Source organism: Schistocerca serialis, chromosome 1 (assembly GCF_023864345.2).
Source record: "Schistocerca serialis cubense isolate TAMUIC-IGC-003099 chromosome 1, iqSchSeri2.2, whole genome shotgun sequence".
Lineage (NCBI taxonomy): Eukaryota > Metazoa > Arthropoda > Insecta > Orthoptera > Acrididae > Schistocerca > Schistocerca serialis.
This window is the reverse complement of record NC_064638.1, coordinates 511051767-511073688: the sequence shown is the minus strand read 5'-3', so window position 1 is coordinate 511073688 and position 21922 is coordinate 511051767. Positions and strand designations below refer to the sequence as shown.

At 40.6% G+C, this 21922-nt stretch overlaps 1 protein-coding gene across 2 annotated transcripts in view; it reads right to left on the bottom strand.

Moving 5' to 3' along the window:
• The window catches only part of LOC126474215 (DNA ligase 1), a 126784-nt gene that overhangs the window by 22017 nt on the left and 82845 nt on the right, over positions 1-21922 (bottom strand). For both annotated transcript variants that reach the window (XM_050101682.1, XM_050101689.1), the window contains exons 7-11: positions 21705-21894; positions 20273-20445; positions 11111-11334; positions 9826-9954; positions 9582-9721 (exon numbers count right to left, since the gene is read on the bottom strand). In XM_050101682.1, coding sequence (XP_049957639.1) covers positions 9582-9721; positions 9826-9954; positions 11111-11334; positions 20273-20445; positions 21705-21894 — 856 coding nt within the window. The remainder of the gene's footprint in view (positions 1-9581; positions 9722-9825; positions 9955-11110; positions 11335-20272; positions 20446-21704; positions 21895-21922) is intronic.

Below are 21922 nucleotides of genomic sequence, written 5' to 3'. Positions count from 1 at the left end.
GAAGAAGTGTTCATCCTGTAATTTATAAATGCTATTTTGTTCTATAGTGTTTGGGTCTGATGTTCCACTGATGGTGAGGCCATAACAGAGTGATTGAAGGGAGATACTGGAAATTTTTACAATGGCATTGTTTTAAAAACAAATTAAATTTTGTTATTGATGGGAACTGTTTTTGCACGTTTGGTGAGTTTTCAGTCCATTTGCTCTAATAGTCTGTTAATTGCCATCATCTAAAGATTCTGTGAGCACTAAACAGTGAATATGACTGCAAAACGTCTCCAGGGTATAATTTCATATGGTTATGAATTGTCATCAATGCCTACACAATGTGAAGATTGGCTTAGAAATGTATTTGGCAAAGAACTTCCATCTCAAATAACGATTTTTAATCAGTACAGCGAATTCAAAAGAGGGAAGTTTTTTCTTGGTGATTAATTTGTTGAAGGATGCCAAGGAACTGCTGTTATTGATAAAAATATTACCAATGTTTGAGCAATGCTTGAAGAAGATCAACAGACATCTTACGAATTTATATGGATGACTCTGGGCATTGATTTGAGTCAAATCCAAAACATTTTATGTCAACAGTTTCAATTGAGGAAACTTTGCTGTCAATGGATTTCACAAAATCTGACTCCTGAACAAATACAACAATGCCTTGATTGGTGCAGAAGAACTATGGAAGAATTCCAATGCAGCACTTCAAATTTGGTTTGTAATATCATTAATGATGGATCACTGATTCAACATTATGATTCTGAAGTCAATTGGCTCAATGGGTCTTTTGAACAGAATTTACACCTGTAAGAATTCGATGAATTCACAGTGCTGGTAAGAAGATAGTTGCTAGAATTTTGTTTCACAGACTGTCCTTAATATTACAATAGCATTAGGAGATACTGTTGCCATGTTTAGAACACAAATGATGTATACTGCGTTAATTTTTGAAAAAGGTTTAGAGGAAAAAAGAAAATTAAGAAATTCATCACAACAATGTATCATCACATACAGCAAAACTAAAAACTGGGTATCTGGATGTACCGAAGGTCAGCACCACAGACACTTCACCACAGAGCACTGATTTCTCTTGGTTTTCAAAAATTACAGATAAAATGCATGCAATCACTTTTTCATCGTAAGAGGAAGCAGTGGAACATAATAAAAACTTGGTTTCTAAATGCCTCATGAAGAGCTGACCGATTTCATCAAATGAAAAAATGTGCTGATGTTAAAGGGAAATATTTTTGAATACAATAGTCATTCAATTTCTTTAAGCTGTTCCTTTTTTGTTTTTCTAAAAATTTGTCAGTGATGCCCTAATGTGCTAAATTTTGACAAAGTAAGTCATCCAACCATCTTCATGGAATGATTCGACAGTTCATAGAAACCTTAATCAGGATGATCAAAAAGTCATTCAGCACTGCATCCAACAAAATACAGCACCAGCATTTTGTTTCTATGCCACATCTCATCACTTTGTTATGAATGATATCTTCACATTTTTGATTGGTCTGCAGTAGCATCCTGCAACTACACATACTGCCTTCTATTTGTAATCTCTAGTAGCATGACTTGAGAAGAAATTTCAAACAAAATTGTTTATATCACAAAACTTTCTTTAATGCAACACTGGAAAACAGTGATTCTGCTATGGTAAGCAAAACTTATTTACATTTAAATCACAAAGAGTGCTAATTCCTGACTATTCTACAAATACACAGAGCAAGACTTCTGGAGATGAATGCCTCCATGGCCATTACAACAATCTGAATGTTTATTGAATAACTCTCACATCCGTGCTACAGAACACTTTTTATATGTTTTACTGGGGAAGATTTAAATACAATCTATGCTCTCGGTCCATCCATATGCTGTCAGTTTGATCACTGAAACACAATGGTCAGTTGAATGGTGATTGAATGGTCTTCCATTAGGTACAGACAAATGTCATCAGTAGGTAACAAAACCCAGGAGAAAATCACACAATGTGGAGTCATTGTCAATAGATACGCAAGAGATCATGATGTAAACATTAGCTGGACGACAGACGAGACGACGGCAATGCACAGCAACCCTTAATTCTGCTGCATGTGTTTTAGCACTTCACCTGGTGCCAGCAGATGTATCCTTCCACAATACACATAATGACCTCGTTGGAGGTACCCATAATTATATAGGATTACAAGATCAAGGAATACTAAAAGGAATGTGGCGTTTCTGCTAAAAACTCCAATATTTCAAAGATAAACTTCAAATCAAGGGAACATTAACATACGTATGGCAGTGACTGTACCTTGATGTTAACAGGAACGGATGGTATGGTTGATATCATCTACCACTACTGTCTTTGTAACTGCTTGCAGAACTTCGCGTAGGATACAAAAGTGACATGCCATATGTCACAAAGACATGCTATCACTACAATGCGGTGCAGACATTTGAGTCAAATGATACATAATTCTCAGAGTGGGACATTTCAGAAAGGATTTTTCTTCTTTTTCTTTAGAACGGTGGCCTAAATGCATAAAAGATTGATTATGCAATGGAAAGTCCAGGATGGACTGACAACAATATGGAAAGGACAGATCACTGCTCACATCGAGGGGGTGTTAAACAATGGAAAGTCCAGGGTGGAATATCAACAGTTATGAAAAGGACAGATTGCTACTCACATTATGAAAAGGATAGACTGCTACTCACAGTAAAGGTGACACACTGAGTTGCAGACAGGCACAAAGAATAGATGTTACACACTTCAGTTTTGGCAAAAGCTTTTTTCAGGACAGACACACAAACAAACACAAACATATACACAAAATTCAAGCTTTCGCAACAAACTGTTGCCTCATCAGGAAAGAGGGAAGGAGAGGGAAAGACGAAAGGATGTGGGTTTTAAGGGAGAGGGTAAGGAGTCATTCCAATCCCGGGAGCGGAAAGACTTACCTTAGGGGGGAAAAAGGACAGGTATACACTCGCACACACGCACATATCCATCCACACATACAGACACAAGCAGACATATTTAAAGACAAAGAGTTTGGGCAGAGATGTCAGTCGAGGCAGAAGTGTAGAGGCAAAGAAGTTGTTGAAAGACAGGTGAGGTATGAGTGGCGGCAACTTGAAATTAGCGGAGATTGAGGCCTGGCGGATGACGAGAAGAGAGGATATACTGAAGGGCAAGTTCCCATCTCCGGAGTTCGGATAGGTTGGTGTTGGTGGGAAGTATCCAGATAACCCGGATGGTGTAACACTGTGCCAAGATGTGCTGGCTGTGCACCAAGGCATGTTTAGCCACAGGGTGATCCTCATTACCAACAAACACTGTCTGCCTGTGTCCATTCATGCGAATGGACAGTTTGTTGCTGGTCATTCCCACATAGAATGCATCACAGTGTAGGCAGGTCAGTTGGTAAATCACGTGGGTGCTTTCACACGTGGCTCTGCCTTTGATCGTGTACACCTTCCGGGTTACAGGACTGGAGTAGGTGGTGGTGGCAGGGTGCATGGGACAGGTTTTGCATTGGGGGCAGTTACAAGGATAGGAGCCAGAGGGTAGGGAAGGTGGTTGGGGGATTTCATAGGGATGAACTAACAGGTTACGAAGGTTAGGTGGACGGCGGAAAGACACTCTTGGCGGAGTGGGGAGCATTTCATGAAGGATGGATCTCATTTCAGGGCAGGATTTGAGGAAATCGTATCCCTGCTGGAGAGCCACATTCAGAGTCTGGTCCAGTCCGGGAAAGTATCCTGTCACAAGTGGGGCACTTTTGTGGTTCTTCTGTGGGGGATTCTGGGTTTGAGGGGATGAGGAAATGGCTCTGGTTATTTGCTTCTGTACCAGGTCGGGAGGGTAGTTGCGGGATGCGAAAGCTGTTTTCAGGTTGTTGGTGTAATGATTCAGGGATTCCGGACTGGAGCAGATTCGTTTGCCACGAAGACCTAGGCTGTAGGGAAGGGACCGTTTGATGTGGAATGGGTGGCAGCTGTCATAATGGAGGTACTGTTGCTTGTTGGTGGGTTTGATGTGGACGGACGTGTGAAGTTGGCCATTGGACAGGTGGAGGTCAACGTCAAGGAAAGTGGCATGGGATTTGGAGTAGGACCAGGTGAATCTGATGGAACCAAAGGAGTTGAGGTTGGAGAGGAAATTCTGGAGTTCTTCTTCACTGTGAGTCCAGATCATGAAGATGAAGATGTCATCAATAAATCTGTACCAAACTTTGGGTTGGCAGACTTGGGTAACCAAGAAGGCTTCCTCTAAGCGACCCATGAATAGGTTGGCGTACGAGGGGGCCATCCTGGTACCCATGGCTGTTCCCTTCAATTGTTGGTATGTCTGGCCTTCAAAAGTGAAGAAGTTGTGGGTCAGGATGAAGCTGGCTAAGGTAATGAGGAAAGAGGTTTTAGGTAGGGTGGCAGGTGATCGGCGTGAAAGGAAATGCTCCATCGCAGCGAGGCCCTGGACGTGTGGAATATTTGTGTATAAGGACGTGGCATCAATGGTTACAAGGATGGTTTCCAGGGGTAACAGATTGGGTAAGGATTCCAGGCGTTCAAGGAAGTGGTTGGTGTCTTTGATGAAGGATGGGATACTGCATGTAATGGGTTGAAGGTGTTGATCTACGTAGGCAGAGATACGTTTTGTGGGGGCTTGGTAACCAGCTACAATGGGGCGGCCGGGATGATTGGGTTTGTGGATTTTAGGAAGAAGGTAGAAGGTAGGGGTGCGGGGTGTCGGTGGGGTCAGGAGGTTGATGGAGTCAGGTGAAAGGTTTTGCAGGGGGCCTAAGGTTCTGAGGATTCCTTGAAGCTCCGCCTGGACATCGGGAATGGGGTTACCTTGGCAAACTTTGTATGTGGTGTTGTCTGAAAGCTGACGCAGTCCCTCAGCCACATACTCCCGATGATCAAGTACCACGGTCGTGGAACCCTTGTCCGCCGGAAGAATGACGATGGATCGGTCAGCCTTCAGATCACGGATAGCCTGGGCTTCAGCAGTGGTGATGTTGGGTGTAGGATTAAGGTTTTTTAAGAAGGATTGAGATGCAAGGCTGGAAGTCAGAAATTCCTGGAAGGTTTGGAGAGGGTGATTTTGAGGAAGAGGAGGTGGGTCCCGCTGTGACGGAGGACGGAACTGTTCCAGGCAGGGTTCAATTTGGATGGTGTCTTGGGGAGTCGGATCATTAGGAGTAGGATTAGGATCATTTTTCTTCGTGGCAAAGTGATACTTCCAGCAGAGAGTACGAGTGTAGGACAGTAAATCTTTGACGAGGGCTGTTTGGTTGAATCTGGGAGTGGGGCTGAAGGTGAGGCCTTTGGATAGGACAGAGGTTTCGGATTGGGAGAGAGGTTTGGAGGAAAGGTTAACTACTGAATTAGGGTGTTGTGGTTCCAGATTGTGTTGATTGGAATTTTGAGGTTTTGGAGGGAGTGGAGCCGGAAGTGGGAGATTGAGTAGATGGGGGAGACTGGGTTTGTGTGCAATGAGAGGAGGTTGAGGTTTGCTGGAAAGGTTGTGAAGGGTGAGTGAGTTGCCTTTCCGGATGTGGGAAACCAGGAGATTGGATAGTTTTTTGAGGTGGAGGGTGGCATGCTGTTCTAATTTACGGTTGGCCTGTAGGAGGATGCTCTGAACAGCCGGTGTGGATGTGGGAGAGGAAAGATTAAGGACTTTTATTAAGGATAGGAGTTGACGGGTGTGTTCATTGGCTGAGTTGATGTAAGTCACCTCATCTTTGTTTTTATATATAATTTTTCCCACGTGGAATGTTTCCCTCTATTATATATATATATATAATCCTACACCCAACATCACCACTGCTGAAGCCCAGGCTATCCGTGATCTGAAGGCTGACCGATCCATCGTCATTCTTCCGGCGGACAAGGGTTCCACGACCGTGGTACTTGATCGTCGGGAGTATGTTTTTAAATTTCCAGCCTTGCATCTCAATCCTTCTTAAAAAACCTTAATCCTACACCCAACATCACCACTGCTGAAGCCCAGGCTATCCGTGATCTGAAGGCTGACCGATCCAACGTCATTCTTCCGGCGGACAAGGGTTCCACGACCGTGGTACTTGATCGTCGGGAGTATGTGGCTGAGGGACTGCGTCAGCTTTCAGACAACACCACATACAAAGTTTGCCAAGGTAACCCCATTCCCGATGTCCAGGCGGAGCTTCAAGGAATCCTCAGAACCTTAGGCCCCCTGCAAAACCTTTCACCTGACTCCATCAACCTCCTGACCCCACCGACACCCCGCACCCCTACCTTCTACCTTCTTCCTAAAATCCACAAACCCAATCATCCCGGCCGCCCCATTGTAGCTGGTTACCAAGCCCCCACAAAACGTATCTCTGCCTACGTAGATCAACACCTTCAACCCATTACATGCAGTATCCCATCCTTCATCAAAGACACCAACCACTTCCTTGAACGCCTGGAATCCTTACCCAATCTGTTACCCCTGGAAACCATCCTTGTAACCATTGATGCCACGTCCTTATACACAAATATTCCACACGTCCAGGGCCTCGCTGCGATGGAGCATTTCCTTTCATGCCGATCACCTGCCACCCTACCTAAAACCTCTTTCCTCATCACCTTAGCCAGCTTCATCCTGACCCACAACTTCTTCACTTTTGAGGGCCAGACATACCAACAATTAAAGGGAACAGCCATGGGCACCAGGATGGCCCCCTCATACGCCAACCTATTCATGGGTCGCTTAGAGGAAGCCTTCTTGGTTACCCAAGTCTGCCAACCCAAAGTTTGGTACAGATTTATTGATGACATCTTCATCTCCATGATCTGGACTCACAGTGAAGAAGAACTCCAGAATTTCCTCTCCAACCTCAACTCCTTTGGTTCCATCAGTTTCACCTGGTCCTACTCCAAATCCCATGCCACTTTCCTTGACGTTGACCTCCACCTGTCCAATGGCCAACTTCACACGTCCGTCCACATCAAACCCACCAACAAGCAACAGTACCTCCATTATGATAGCTGCCACCCATTCCACATCAAACGGTCCCTTCCCTACAGCCTAGGTCTTCGTGGTAAACGAATCTGCTCCAGTCCGGAATCCCTGAATCATTACACCAACAACCTGAAAACAGCTTTCGCATCCCGCAACTACCCTCCCGACCTGGTACAGAAGCAAATAACCAGAGCCACTTCCTCATCCCCTCAAACCCAGAATCCCCCACAGAAGAACCACAAAAGTGCCCCACTTGTGACAGGATACTTTCCGGGACTGGACCAGACTCTGAATGTGGCTCTCCAGCAGGGATACGACTTCCTCAAATCCTGCCCTGAAATGAGATCCATCCTTCATGAAATCCTCCCCACTCCGCCAAGAGTGTCTTTCCGCCGTCCACCTAACCTTCGTAACCTGTTAGTTCATCCCTATGAAATCCCCAAACCACCTTCCCTACCCTCTGGCTCCTATCCTTGTAACTGCCCCCAATGCAAAACCTGTCCCATGCACCCTCCCACCACCACCTACTCCAGTCCTGTAACCCGGAAGGTGTACACGATCAGAGGCAGAGCCACGTATGAAAGCACCCACGTGATTTACCAACTGACCTGCCTACACTGTGATGCATTCTATGTGGGAATGACCAGCAACAAACTGTCCATTCGCATGAATGGACACAGGCAGACAGTGTTTGTTGGTAATGAGGATCACCCTGTGGCTAAACATGCCTTGGTGCACAGCCAGCACATCTTGGCACAGTGTTACACCGTCCGGGTTATCTGGATACTTCCCACCAACACCAACCTATCCGAACTCCAGAGATGGGAACTTGCCCTTCAGTATATCCTCTCTTCTCGTCATCTGCCAGGCCTCAATCTCCGCTAATTTCAAGTTGCCGCCACTCCTACCTCACCTGTCTTTCAACAACTTCTTTGCCTCTACACTTCTGCGTCGACTGACATCTCTGCCCAAACTCTTTGTCTTTAAATATGTCTGCTTGTGTCTGTATGTGTGGATGGATATGTGCGTGTGTGCGAGTGTATACCTGTCCTTTTTCCCCCCTAAGGTAAGTCTTTCCGCTCCCGGGATTGGAATGACTCCTTACCCTCTCCCATAAAACCCACTTCCTTTCGTCTTCCCCTCTCCTTCCCTCTTTCCTGATGAGGCAACAGTTTGTTGCGAAAGCTTGAATTTTGTGTGTATGTTTGTGTTTGTTTGTGTGTCTATCGACCTTCCCGCGCTTTTGTTCGGTAAGTCACCTCATCTTTGTTTTTATATATAATTTTTCCCACGTGGAATGTTTCCTTCCATTTTATATATATATATATATATAAAAAGGACAGGTATACACACTCGCACACACACACATATCCATCCATACATACACAGACACCTGTCTGTGTATGTATGGATGGATATGTGTGTGTGTGCGAGTGTATACCTGTCCTTTTTTCCCCCTAAGGTAAGTCTTTCCGCTCCCGGGATTGGAATGACTCCTTACCCTCTCCCTTAAAACCCATATCCTTTTGTCTTTCCTTCTCCTTCCCTCTTTCCTGACGAGGCAACCATTGGTTGCGAAAGCTAGAATTTTGTGTGTATGTTTGTGTTTGTTTGTGTGTCTATCGACCTGCCAGCGCTTTTGTTTGGTAAGTTTCATCATCTTTCTTTTTAGATATATTTTTCCCACGTGGAATGTTTCCCTCTATTTTATATATATATATATATATATATATATATATATATATATATATATATATATATATATATATATATATATATATATATATATATATATATATATATATATATATATAGAGAGAGAGAGAGAGAGAGAGAGAGAGAGAGAGAGAGAGAGAGAGAGAAACATTCCACATAGGAAAAATACATCTAAAAACAAAGATGATGTGACTTACCAAATGAAAGTGCTGGCAGGTCGACAGAAACACAAACGAACACAAACATACACACAAAATTCAAGCTTTCACAACATACTGTTGCCTCATCAGGAAAGAGGGAAGGAGGGGAAAGACGAAAGGATGTGGGTTTTAAGAGAGAGGGTAAGGAGTCATTCCAATCCCGGGAGCAGAAAGACTTACCTTAGGGGGAAAAAAGGACGGGTATACACTCGCACACACACACACACATATCCATCCACACATATACAGACACAAGCAGACATATTTAAAGACCTGATAAGTGGAAATAAAATTTAGTTAAATTATTGACGAAATGGAAAAAAAAAAACTAGCGAAAAATACACCGAAATAACTTTTTAAATATGACGAAATCGGCCAAAAATTTTCACCACAAACAGGTGCCTCTAATCATAACTGGACAGCTAGGTCACATGGTGAGTGCGTATTCTCATACCACCAGAAATTTGGAAACCAGAACTGTTACAACCCAACAACACTTTTCTGTCCAAATATTGTTTCCTAAGCTGCACTTGATATATATGTAAGCCTCAGCACAGCTGCTTTACACACAAATCAGTTTGTTAATAACAACAGATTGAAGCCACATTCTTTAAATTTTAATGAGCATTTAATGCTGCTGCCATCAGGGACAATTTTATACGTGTAGGTCTAATTTGGCTACTTACCAATAAGTGGTTTTAATAATCGATGCTTCTTCATCCAGGCGATTCTTGAACGTCTGAGATGACATATTTTTTGCAGCATTAATCACTTCAGGTGGGGAGGATTGTCCAGGTGGTGTCAGAACACAGGCCTGTGCCAAAGCCTACGAAAATATAATGACAGTGAGTCACACCTCTGGAGTAAAGGAATGATGATAAATGTAGGAGGACAAGTTTCAAATACAGTGAGCAAAGCAAAACATTTTACCTGTAGAACCGACTGCTCTGCCAATCCAATGCGTAGTTTACCAGCCAAGGAACGAATGAGATAACGAGCTTCACACTGCCGGCAAGCCACAAACATTGACTGAATCTTGTCAACCTTCTTGCTCATGGCCTTAAACAGAAAAGAAGCAAAGATATTAATGGAACCTCACTTATGTAAACACACACACATTCTCTTCTACACTGTACAAAATTCAGTCAATGACAGTACTACATCAACAATATTCATGGCATACATCCAACTCCATAGAAGACCATTGATCCCAACCAAAAATATGAAAACCACAAAACTTTCATATTTCAATCGTGCACATGAAACCAAACAGCCAAGAAGAAGTTAGGATCAATACTGATGAAACCATGTCAGGTCATTGACTCTCAGGGCCAGAACTACTTGAATTCAGAGCAGGAAGCAGGAGGGCTACAGAAGGGTAGCTGACAGTTAGGAGAGAGGTGGCAAGTGTGTAAGATAGGAATGTGACACACAGGCAATGGAGCTGTTAAGTTCATGATGATGATGATGATGATGATGATGATGATGATGATGATGAGAGAGTAACAAGTGAGATTGTTGCATATGAAGGTGTGGACACAGCGGGTTCGTGGAGGCTGATGGCAGAAGATTATTGGAGCAAAAAATTCATTCCAAGGATAACTCCTGTCTGTGGGGGTGAAAAAGGTGGTGCTCGGAGGAGGGGGGACCAACATGTGAAACAGCCACTGAACTCTAGCATGTTTTGTGGAACAACATGTTCCACCACTGGATGATCAACTCTGCTCTTTACCAGTTTTACGGTGGCCATTCACTCTGACAGACGGTTGGTTGGTGGTCATGAGCATATAAAATTCTGTGCTGAAATTGCAGCAGAGCTGGTATACGACATGGTTCCTTTCACAAGTCACCCTTCCTCTCATGGGATAGGATAAGCCTGCAACAGGACTAGGACATTTATATGCTGGGTGGGTGACTCGGGCAGGTCTTCCACCTGGGCCTACTTTTTTTCAACATAGCAACTTTCTCTCCAAGTTACTAACGTTAAATTTGGCCAGAGCAATAACAAATCGTAAAAGTAGCTTAACAGTAACTGATGTTGCTTCACTATGTTGATGCATGCCACGACTCACTCTATAGCCCTGAAGGCTCTCCCACACAATATGGTCTACAGAAAATGTTGAATGGATGAATGAATCAATTACTCAACTGATCAGTTATATTACATTTATAAACATCAAAACATCAGCAAATAACTCTATAAGGCTTTTCATACCGCTTGACCGGACATCTGCGCAATGTCTTTCAACTTCTCAAATACTCCTCGTACTGTAAGTCTGGCAGGCTGGAACATCATACGCTGGTTGCTTCGGCTTTGTTCTGCTACAATTCCTAAGTCACCAGAAGCAGCAGCATCAGTTTTGATTTGGGCTAGAGTGCGGCCAGTACTCTGGGCTATTGCTTTCATCAATGTTGTTTCTGCAACTCCTAATTCAATTCCTGAAATTAAAAGTGAAAATGTTTAAGGAATGTAATAATTTACTTGGTGGTATGGCTGTAAATACTCTAGGCACAGTCACAGCCCCTCCAGTCCTCTGTACTGATCTTTCATTACAGTCTCTTGTCCTTACATTCATTGAGTGGTGCCCGATGATGTTGCGCTTCAGTGACAATTTTCTCAACTGAATACACTCACATATAGAGCTGGCAGCTTTACTTAATGCATTGTAATCTTTGGTAAACAAATTTACAAGCAGAGACTGACCATCACCAACAGCACTCAATCACTGGTTCTCCTAATGCCACTAGATTTATATCACCATATCAAATATTTTGTGCTGGCGGCAGGTATGTTTTTCTGCTGCTAATTTGAAACACTAACTGGAATGGTGTAGTGAAGTGACAGAAGCTCTGGATCACCTTTTATTAGTTTTATTATTATAATGTTTTGAACTAGTACATCACAAAAAAATTTCTAATTACATTTGACACTAAAAGACCTGCTGAATTTTGTACAGTTACTGCATACAATTTTTTATTTGCAGCACCGTATCAGCAAGAAAGCCATATAGTACATGAATACTGTTAGCATTTTGTGAACTCTATTAAGGGAATGTCAATGCACTAACTAGGGAGTAGCTTTAACAAGTGTAAGTTATATAACAATTGAATAAAATAAACTGAAATCTGTATGGGTGTGAAATGCAAGGCACAGCACAGAAAAATACCATATATGGAAAACCAGAGCTCTCTCTGAACCACTTTGCTCTTTATATTAGGTCTATTGGAATAATCTTCTGTGCACACGCTTGTTTACTGTTTATTAGTATGTTTGGCCCCTATACCCCCATTTTTTTAGAACAAATTTCTAAACAATTTCTTTTGAAACAGTTAAGGGTTTTTACCAGCTGATTCTGTTGCCACAAATGGAGATTCTACTGATAAGCAAGTACAGCATTAGCCATTGTTGTGTTTTTAACTTTGTTCTTTCTTGCTCAAGCTGTTGAAATGGTTATGTATTTCCAAAATCTCTTAAATTCTTGAGGTAATAGCTGACTTTTAAGCCACAGCTTACAAGTCAAAGAAATGCATGATACAATCACTTAATTGATCTTCAGCCACTGCTGGACTTTTCATAAGTCATCTTGCCAAAGGCTTGTGTGTTGTGAAATGTTAGTAGTTACAGTACGTTCCATCATCCAAATGAAGTGTTTCCTAACAAGTTTGTTGAGATGAATGCTTCTGAGGTATTTAAATTTGTGAAGTGAATAAACAGTTTACTGCAGATACACAGGACACAATACAGCCCACTACAATAGGATCTTGGTTACAAATCACTGTGCTGAAAATATGAGCAAAAAACTAAAAAAATCCTGCCAGCAGAAGAATGATTAATATTTAAGTTTTAGCATTTTTCTCTGACAAATTTTGAGATCTCAAGGGTAAGTAAAGACAAGCATTGACAAAAGAAGGACTTCAGTATTTCTCCCTCGTGTGAACACAAATCTTAATTACTAACATCAACATCTTTTGTAATGAACTGTTTTTAGATGGAGAAAGCAAGCCCAATGGTATGTGTGTTTCATTAAGACCACTATTGTTATTTTATTTCAATAAAACAAAACACATTTTGTGGCAAAATATTCATTTCCTTGGAGTCACAAGACAGATTTAAAATACCTTCACTGATTCCAGATATAATGCCAGAAAAAAGTAGGCCTCTTAAAAGAAGTGTATAAGATAGGGAAGAGTTGTGTAAACCAACACTATAGGTGACCACCAATAAAATGTTGGTTCTACTGTGTTGTTATTGTCAGTTATTATTCACTGTGTTATGTCCATTATTTTACAGGTATTGTGTTATTTGACAGGTACTGTGTTATTTTTGTTTCAAGAAACACACGAGTATATAGCGTACAAACTGCCACAGTCTTCTTCTTATTGTTAATATTTTCTAATACATAAATTATTTTTGAAGCGGCATTATGTACCAGAATAAATAAAATGTCTATAAAATGCTGCACTGTACAATGTCCTTGCAGTGTGACAGTCACAATCCATTAAATCCATTGCTCGGGGCCTCTGGCCTGCTGAGGAGTGCCGCAGTTCTGGGTCCTTGGATAAACCACGAAAATCCACCTCATTATGCCACACACAAACAGACCCGACCTGCAGCAGATCAGTGAGAGTGGATCCGATGAGCAGGGCTTGCACATTAGTGGGAAACAATGGGCTTCAGATTGGCAGGCCCAATCTGTTAGAGGTACCTACAGAAATGGCCTGTGGTTTTGGCCCATCATGGCAGTCCCCTCATGTGGCTGGCTATTAACGTGTCACAGACGCATGTTGATGGAATCACACCACAGCGATCAATCCATGCAAGAGATAACTTGCACAAATATTCTGTAAATCAATACTAATGAAGATTGGTAGCAACTGACTGTAAAGATGATCACTGAGCCGCAGACAGGCACACAGAAAAGACAATCTCCCCCTCTCAACTATATTTTCGACCATAGCCTTTGTCAGAAAACAAGAACATTTGCACATTCAGTCACTCACTCAGACATAACTCGTGCACACATGACGCATATTTTCACTCTGTTTACAATATTTTAAAAATTTAGGAGGACGGTCTCTAGCTTGATCTAGTTTTGATGTCTCACAGATTGACCGCAACCTAAAACTGTGTGCAATCGCTAACCAAGATGCCACTGCCTGGCAAAGTCATTACAGAAGAGGAACAGGAACAGGCAAACAGAGTCAATGCTACTGCACCTGCGCCCCCTGGTTAATCCCCTCCACTGTCATACCGTATGCGTGGGCAATAATTAAATTAAACTACGCAAGCTTTTAGACGCACGTACATTGTTTCAGTTTAGCTTTCCATTTACTTGTACACAGTTGAACGTGTTTACAACATGTAGTGTGCAACATGTTGTGCGCAATGCCGCCCGAAAAAATAAACATTGTTTCGTGGATAGCTGACCATCCTGGAACATTTACGTATGACGGAACTGTTTTATATTGTCAAGTTTGCGAGAAAAACAAGTCTGCAGGAATGCAGAAGAAAGGACCATGACAACAACTGACAACAGCAAGTTGCAGTAGCATGAATGTGTCCAAAGGTAACCAAAAAGTCGGTTTAACATGAATCTATGTGAAGCATTCATTGCAAGCAATATTCCTCTTCACAAACTTACAAACCCAATCCTCAAAGGCGTCTTGCACAAATATTGTTTAAATCAAAACATACCAGATGAATCAACATTGCATAAAAATGACATACTGACAATCTACATAAATCTTCTGGAAGAAATACGCAATGAACTCAAGGACAGCATTATCTGGATTTCAGTTGACAAAACTACTGGCACGTGTGGTCATTGCACTGCAAATTTAATTGTTGGTGCTTTAAAAGAAGAGCTTTCTTCTTCCTATTTAGTGGCCTGCAAAGAACTTTAAACAGTAAATCATTCTACGATTGCCAGATTTGTGAATGGGAGTACTAGAAAAATACTTCCAGTACCTTCTACAGAAGAAGGGACATTTGTGTTTATTACAGATGCTGCTCCCTATACGATCAAAGCAGGAAAAGCCCTCCAAGTATTTTATCCCAATTTGATTCATGTGACATGCTTTGCTCATGGGGTACATAACCTTGCTGCAGAAGTACATTCCACATTTGTGAATGTAAATAAACTGATTTCATCCACCAAGAAAGTGTTTCTAAAGGCTCCTGCTCACATCAAAACTTACACAGAAAAAACTACCAAATGTGCCAAATGAACCAGTGGTAACCTGTTGAAGTTGTGTTGTTTTACGACGAACATTTCCAGGCCACTAGAGGAGCAGTAAGTGACTTCAATAGTGCAGAGGGTTTGCCAGTGAAAGGAAGCATTTTATGATCCCGGTATTAAGAAAGACACTGCTGTGATTAGCACTCATTTTTCCCCACATACTTGCAAGTATTAAAAAGTTTGAAACTGAAGGTTTAGTGTTGACAATGAATCGATTCAGTTAATGAATAAAAATATTCTAGTGAACTCCTCAATGTCGCAGGTATTCCCAAGAAAACTTAAAGGAAAGTATGAAAACATTTTAAACAATAATCCAGGCTTTGAACCCTTGAGCCAAATTGATACTTTTATTAATGGGATGAGAGAACTTTTACCGGAAACAATAACTGCCAAACTTCCTGGCAGATTAAAACTGTGTGCTGGACTGAGACTCGAACTTGGGATCTTTGCCTTTCACGGGCAAGTGCTTTACCATCTGAGCCACCCAAGCACAACTCACGACCCATCCTCATAGCTTCAATTCTGCCAGTACCTCGTCTCCTATCTTCCAAACTTCACAGAAGCTCTCCTGCGAACCCCAGGCTGTGTCTAAGCCTTGTCTCCGCAATATCCTTTCTTCCAGGAGTGTTAGTTCTGCAAGGTTCGCAAAAGAGTTTCTGTGAAGTTTGGAAGGTACGAGACGAGGTACTGGTAGAATTGAAGCTGCGAGGACAGGTCATGAGTCGTGCTTGGGTAGCTCAGATGGTACAGCACTTGTCCGCGAAAGGCAAAGGTCTCAAGTTTGTGTCTCAGCCCGGCACACAGTTTTTATCTACCAAGAAGTTTCATATCAGTGCACACTTCACTGCAGAGTGAAAATTTCATTCTGGAAATAACGGCCAACATAGCACCCAAATTCAAATACTGCCCAATTGCCTCAGTTGATGTAGAACAGTCCTTTTCTGCTTACAAAAGTGCTTTGAGTGATCGAAAACACAATCTTATTACCGAACATTTGGAACAGTACTTGATCATTTATGTTTAAAATAGTAGAGAAATGTAAAACAAATTTTAAATGGTGCTTTGGTCCAACAGTAATGATTAAAAGTTAATGCTGTTCAAAAAGGTTCATGACTACATGATTTAATTTTTAAATAAAATATTACAGAGTTTTTGAGAGTGCCCCTCTGCGTGCAATATATCTTGAAGTTGGTGCTGTACATATCGAATGTTTTGCTGTGACTCCCTCGCATTGCATCCGCTTGTTACCGACAACAGCAGCAAAGAAGGTCCAATTCTTGAAACATGGTATGCGTCCCCATTTCGCAAGTTTTTAAAAAATAATCCCAGAATGGCCCCCTTCCTAACCTCTACCAGAAAGTATTCAGAAAAAGGTATCATCGTTCTAAATGAACCGATCTTTCGCGTGGCTGGCCCTCTTCCTCGTAATTGATAATTACAGGTTCAACTTTTGAGACATAATGCATGCAGTAACTACCATGTTTTTTTAAAATTATTATTTGATCTTGCATATTATGACAGTTTTCACGCATTTTTAAGCATTTTTCACGCATGTTTGTGTGCACATTTTAAGGTTTTTATGGTGTATATAATCCAGTCTCTAGTTATGACATTAGTTGACATACAATCCACAACAGAGTAATGGCATTCAATGTTAACCATATGTCTTCTGGTAATTCTACAATAGCTTTAAGACTACTACAGAAAAGCAGTTAAAGGGTTCTTCCATGACCATCATGGATTTTGGATAAGTTTCATATGAAGATTCACATGTGTTCCCAATAAACATACTTCTGGAGGTATAGTCATTTTTTTGACTCCACAGTGCAGCTATCAACAGTGCTCCTATGAGTTTTCAGCCACTTTGAGACATAATATCTCCAGCAATATTTTCACATAAGAAACAAAATTAGGCCAAATTGTGCAATTTTTTGTATTTTCTTAAGCAAAATGGTAAAAAAGGCTTCATGAGCAATTTTCATATGGATAATTTGCAGCAAAAATAGACGCTACAAAATAAGGTAACATTTAGCTTTGTATATCTCAGGAAGTAATTGCAGGATAAATCTAAAACATTGCACGTCTTATTACAATATAAAATTTCATTCTCCTAGAGAAAGTGGTTCGGGAGAGTAATTTACATCTATACAATGGTCTCCGATTCAAACACAGTGAAGTAAAACTCCTGGCTTATGCAGATGATATAGCGTTGCTGAGTGAAACTGAAGAAGAACTGAAAGACATGTACAGATCTCTCAGGCAGAGTGCCAGCAAAATCGGGCTCTTGATTAACCGAGAGAAAACAGAATATATGGAAATAGGACAAGTCATAAACCCAAATCCTTACTGTGAAATTGACCAACATTCTAAATTCAGAAAAGTTCTCCAGTTTAAATACCTTGGATCACGTTTCAACAGTAAAAATATCATAACAATGGATATAAATGAAAGAATAGCCTCAGGGTCAAGATGTCTGCACTCACTAATCAGCCTACTCAAAAGTAAAGCTTTGTCAATCACCACAAAGATGAAGATATACAAAACTATTATCTGCCCCATAGTACTGTACGATTCAGAAATCTGGACACTTACAAAGAATGAGAGAGAAAAACTGAATGTTTTTTAAAGAAAAGTAATGAGAAAAATCTGGGGACCTGTGTTGGAGAATGGCGTCTGGAGAATTTGGAAGAACAATGAAATTTATCAGTTAATGAAGCAACCCACTATCATCCAGAAATTAAAAAGTAGGAGACTGCAATGGGCTGGACATGTGGCCAGAATGGAAAACAACAAAATCACCAAGAAAGCATTTGAAGGAACTCTCCAGGCAACAAGACCATTGGGCCGACCTCATACAAGGTGGAAAGATGACATAGAGAAGGACATCGCAGCATTAGGAATTTCCGCAGGGTGGAGAGAGGCTGCGAGAGATAGAAGACAGTGGAAGCAGATCGTTGATGTAGCACGTGGTCTATAGGGTCTGTGATCACTGAGAAGAGAGAGAGAGAGAGAGAGAGAGAGAGAGAGAGAGAGAGAGAGAGAGTTTTTCAGTAGTTTACAAGTTGAGGACAAAATTAAAGATTTCTTCTAAAATTGGCAAAAATGGCTATCTATCGTCCGCTTTGAAAAAGTCTTCTGTAAACTTTTTAAAACCATTTTCATTAGAAAGACCACGCCTTAAACCATCTGAAAACTAGATTTGGTTTTGCAATGTGAGCATATTCAGCCCTAAAAAACATCAAGCTGGAGATGCATTGAAAATGGGCCCATATTCAAATGGTACTCACAGCTGACATCTTTTATTGCATTCTACAATTTTTTATTACTCTCTACGAAAGGCGATATCGGAAGTCTTAAGGGTCAGGAAGTGCGATAAAATCCAAATACATAGAAAACCTTCATAAAAGAGGGGTCTCTTGTCATGAATCATCGCGATATATTTCAGTCAGTTTTTCTTCTATCACTACAGAATTAAACAGCTTATAAACTTCACAGGTTAACTAAGAATTACCAAGGCAGTGGAGGAAACCATTGCAGCAAAATTGTTGCACAACAGACAACTGCTGCAGTACACACTGTATAAATAGTCTTCATGTTTTACATCACTGTCACAATGTGAAATTATGGTAAAGTTCACAGCAGTCTTCCGTACATTTTTTGGAATGAATTCACTTTATAGAGGATTATTTGTATGTCCGTTTATTGTACAATGCTACTGAAGTGCTAGCTGAATTCCAGTTTAAGGTACAGCGTACTTTGTGTAAGCACAGTATGCAGTTTTATGTAGATTATTAGTGTACTGATGGAAATAATAGCAATGTGTCGCTATGGTAGCTTAACCACTACTGGTTCCCTTTCAGGTGAGAAAACGAGCACTCCATTTGCTCTCAGGTCCATGCCCGACAGCTGTGCAACAGCAGCCGTGGGTGGGTTAGTTTACTACAAGTTCCAAATCCTGATAATGGTTTCTCTACACAGGATCTCAAGCCCAGAGGCTTAAGTTAGAAGCGATCTCTTTTAGGATCTTAAGCTTATGTTCACTTCAGGCCACTTAAAATTTTTACGGGTTTCATTAATTTGTTGTAGAATGTGATGAGGAAAAATCTAATACCAGCCAGATGTGTCACTGATGGAATAGTTTGAGAAGAAATTTTGATAAGACATAATCTAAACAATTAAATTTATCTATTGTGACTGCCTCAAATTATTACAGCCAGAAAAAGAGAAAAACTATTGTTTTTAAGGGATCCTTTATTCCTTTTCATTTTTTATACAAAAGAATTTTGTGGAGTTAAATGCTGTAGAGATGTCTAAAAAACCAGTTATTTGCAGTTCTTCTGACTGAAGTTCATATCCTAGTCATAAGGACTTTTGATGTTACCTTCCACAGAGAGGATGTTACCTTCCACAGAGAGTACTAAAGAATTGTAGAACATAAGTCAGATTTAATTTGAGCATAAATGGAATATGGGCCCATTCTCAATGCACCGCCATAAAAGAGTTTGCGTAAGACTTTTTTTTTTTTAAGTGGACCAAAATAGCCACTTTTGGCACTTTTCGAAGAAGTTGTCAGCTTTAACTTCAAGTTGTAAGCTATAGTAAATCGATACGAGAATGAAATTTTATCATGTAAGTCCTTGTATTGCTAATTTATTATGTGCAAGGTTTCAAGTTCATCCCACAATTATTTCCAGAGATATAAAAAGCTAAACTTTAAATTTTTTCTGAGCATCTATTTTTTGGCCAACTTTGTTTAAAGTTAAACATATGGAAATTGATCAGGAAATCTATTATTATTATTATTATTATTATTCTTTCACTTATAAGAGAGCAAAAAGTTGTACAAGATGGCCTAGTTTTGTTTCTTTGAAGAAAATACTGCCAGAGGTATTATGTCTCAAAGCTGCCGAAAACTGACAGGTACACTGTTGATAGCTGCGCAACCAGGTCAAACAAATGGCTTCATCCCCACAAGTATGGAATTGGTGATCCTGAAACTTTACCAATGTTTACTGGGAACATGTATGGATGTTCACACAAAATTTCAGTGAAATCTGTGGAGGTCATGTAGGAACTTTTCCCGAAATTAGACCATTTGACAGGGAATCGACCAGCTGTGTACAGTTAAATGAACATACCTTCATATGCTGGAGCCAGCTTGTTCAAACACAGATAAATACTTGGAAGTAGATCTTCTGGACTCAGAACTATTACAGACCGAAAATAGTTAGCAAGGATCTCAATAATTTTAAGCCTTGCTGAAATGTTCTCAATTGATTCAAAAGTTTTTGCAAGTGCAAGGTATGGGACCCTGGAAATAGGAAAAATGTCATTAGCTTATACTGTTTCATACAGAAGAGGAGCATCTAGTCATCAGTTGCGGAAAGGTGGAAACAAATATAACATAGCAGCTCACATCACAACACATCAAGAAACCACCTCTTCTTGAATGAACTTTAACCTTGCGTTAACTCTCAAAATCCAGAATTTCCGTGGTTACAAACATTTTCATCGAGCAATATCTCACATCTTTCTAGCAAAATATTTTAACTATCAACTCATATCCTACTAATCAGTTATGTGACAATTCACTGAATATGAGTGACAAACGAAACTTATTGTTATTTCTTGATAGAAACACTTAAACATAGAAAATAATATGCCAAGCTTCTGGAACTGTATGTTCCTTCTTCAGGAAGGAAGGAGGCACGGGAAATGTTGCTGCTGTGTGTGTGTGTGTGTGTGTGTGTGTGTGTGTGTGTGTGTGAGCGCGCACGCATGCATAGGAGGGTAAAACTTGCCCCAATGAGATTGTCTTTCCTCCCAGAAGGACAAAAGTATAGTTTCGAAAGCCAGGAGAATTAATTTCTACTGATAATTCTGTTGGCAATACTAGGAGTTGAATCCCCTGACATACTGGCAATTCTATCGTCTAATTGCAATTTTCATAATTTTTTTCAAATGAATTTTTCATTTTACACCAGTATTTATTAAGACTGTTTATTGATATCTGGCTAACATGATGAGAAATTACAATGTAAAATGTATTGACTTCATTTATGCCTTTGTAAAGGAAATAATTTGAGGGAAGTGACAATCTGATTGCTGCTGATGCAATTTCAACTCTTAGTGAAGACAAAAGCTTCGCAACAGATATCAAAAGTTTTGTGAATGAACTTCAGGCACTAACTTCACAATCCTCAGTCTATATTCATATTAGCTTCACAAGTATGACATACATCCTTAGTTACACAATTTCAGATAAAATAGTTCATTGCTCTTCATTTCCTACAATAAAATATAATGAAACTGGATAGATAAAAAAATCTTTTCACCAAGCAACAGCATGAAAACACACACAAAAAAAAGTTTTATGTATGCAAGCTTTCTCAGACAGTGGTTGCTTCCTCCAGCAGAAGGGTTGAAGGGGAAGGAAGAGGAGTGAAGGAAAAGGACAGGAGAGATTTAGGAAAAAGGTTAGAGTTTGGGAAAGTCACCCAGGACCCTGGTTGAGGGGAGACTTACCAGACAGGATGACAAGGGAAGTTTTTCCATTTTCAATATACTCACTTTTCTCCTTGTTTCCAGAATGCATCTTCGATAGGGTGATAATCATTTTTTGTGGGTTCATAATCTGACACAGACTCAGATTTTAATCCCATCATAGGAGTACCTTTTTTGCTTCCAGTTTCATTTTTTTCTTCTGTAACTGGACTGCTCTGTTTTGTTTCATCAGTTTTTGCTTTCGTTTTTGTGGGAGCTATAGAAAACATTACATGTGAGTCACA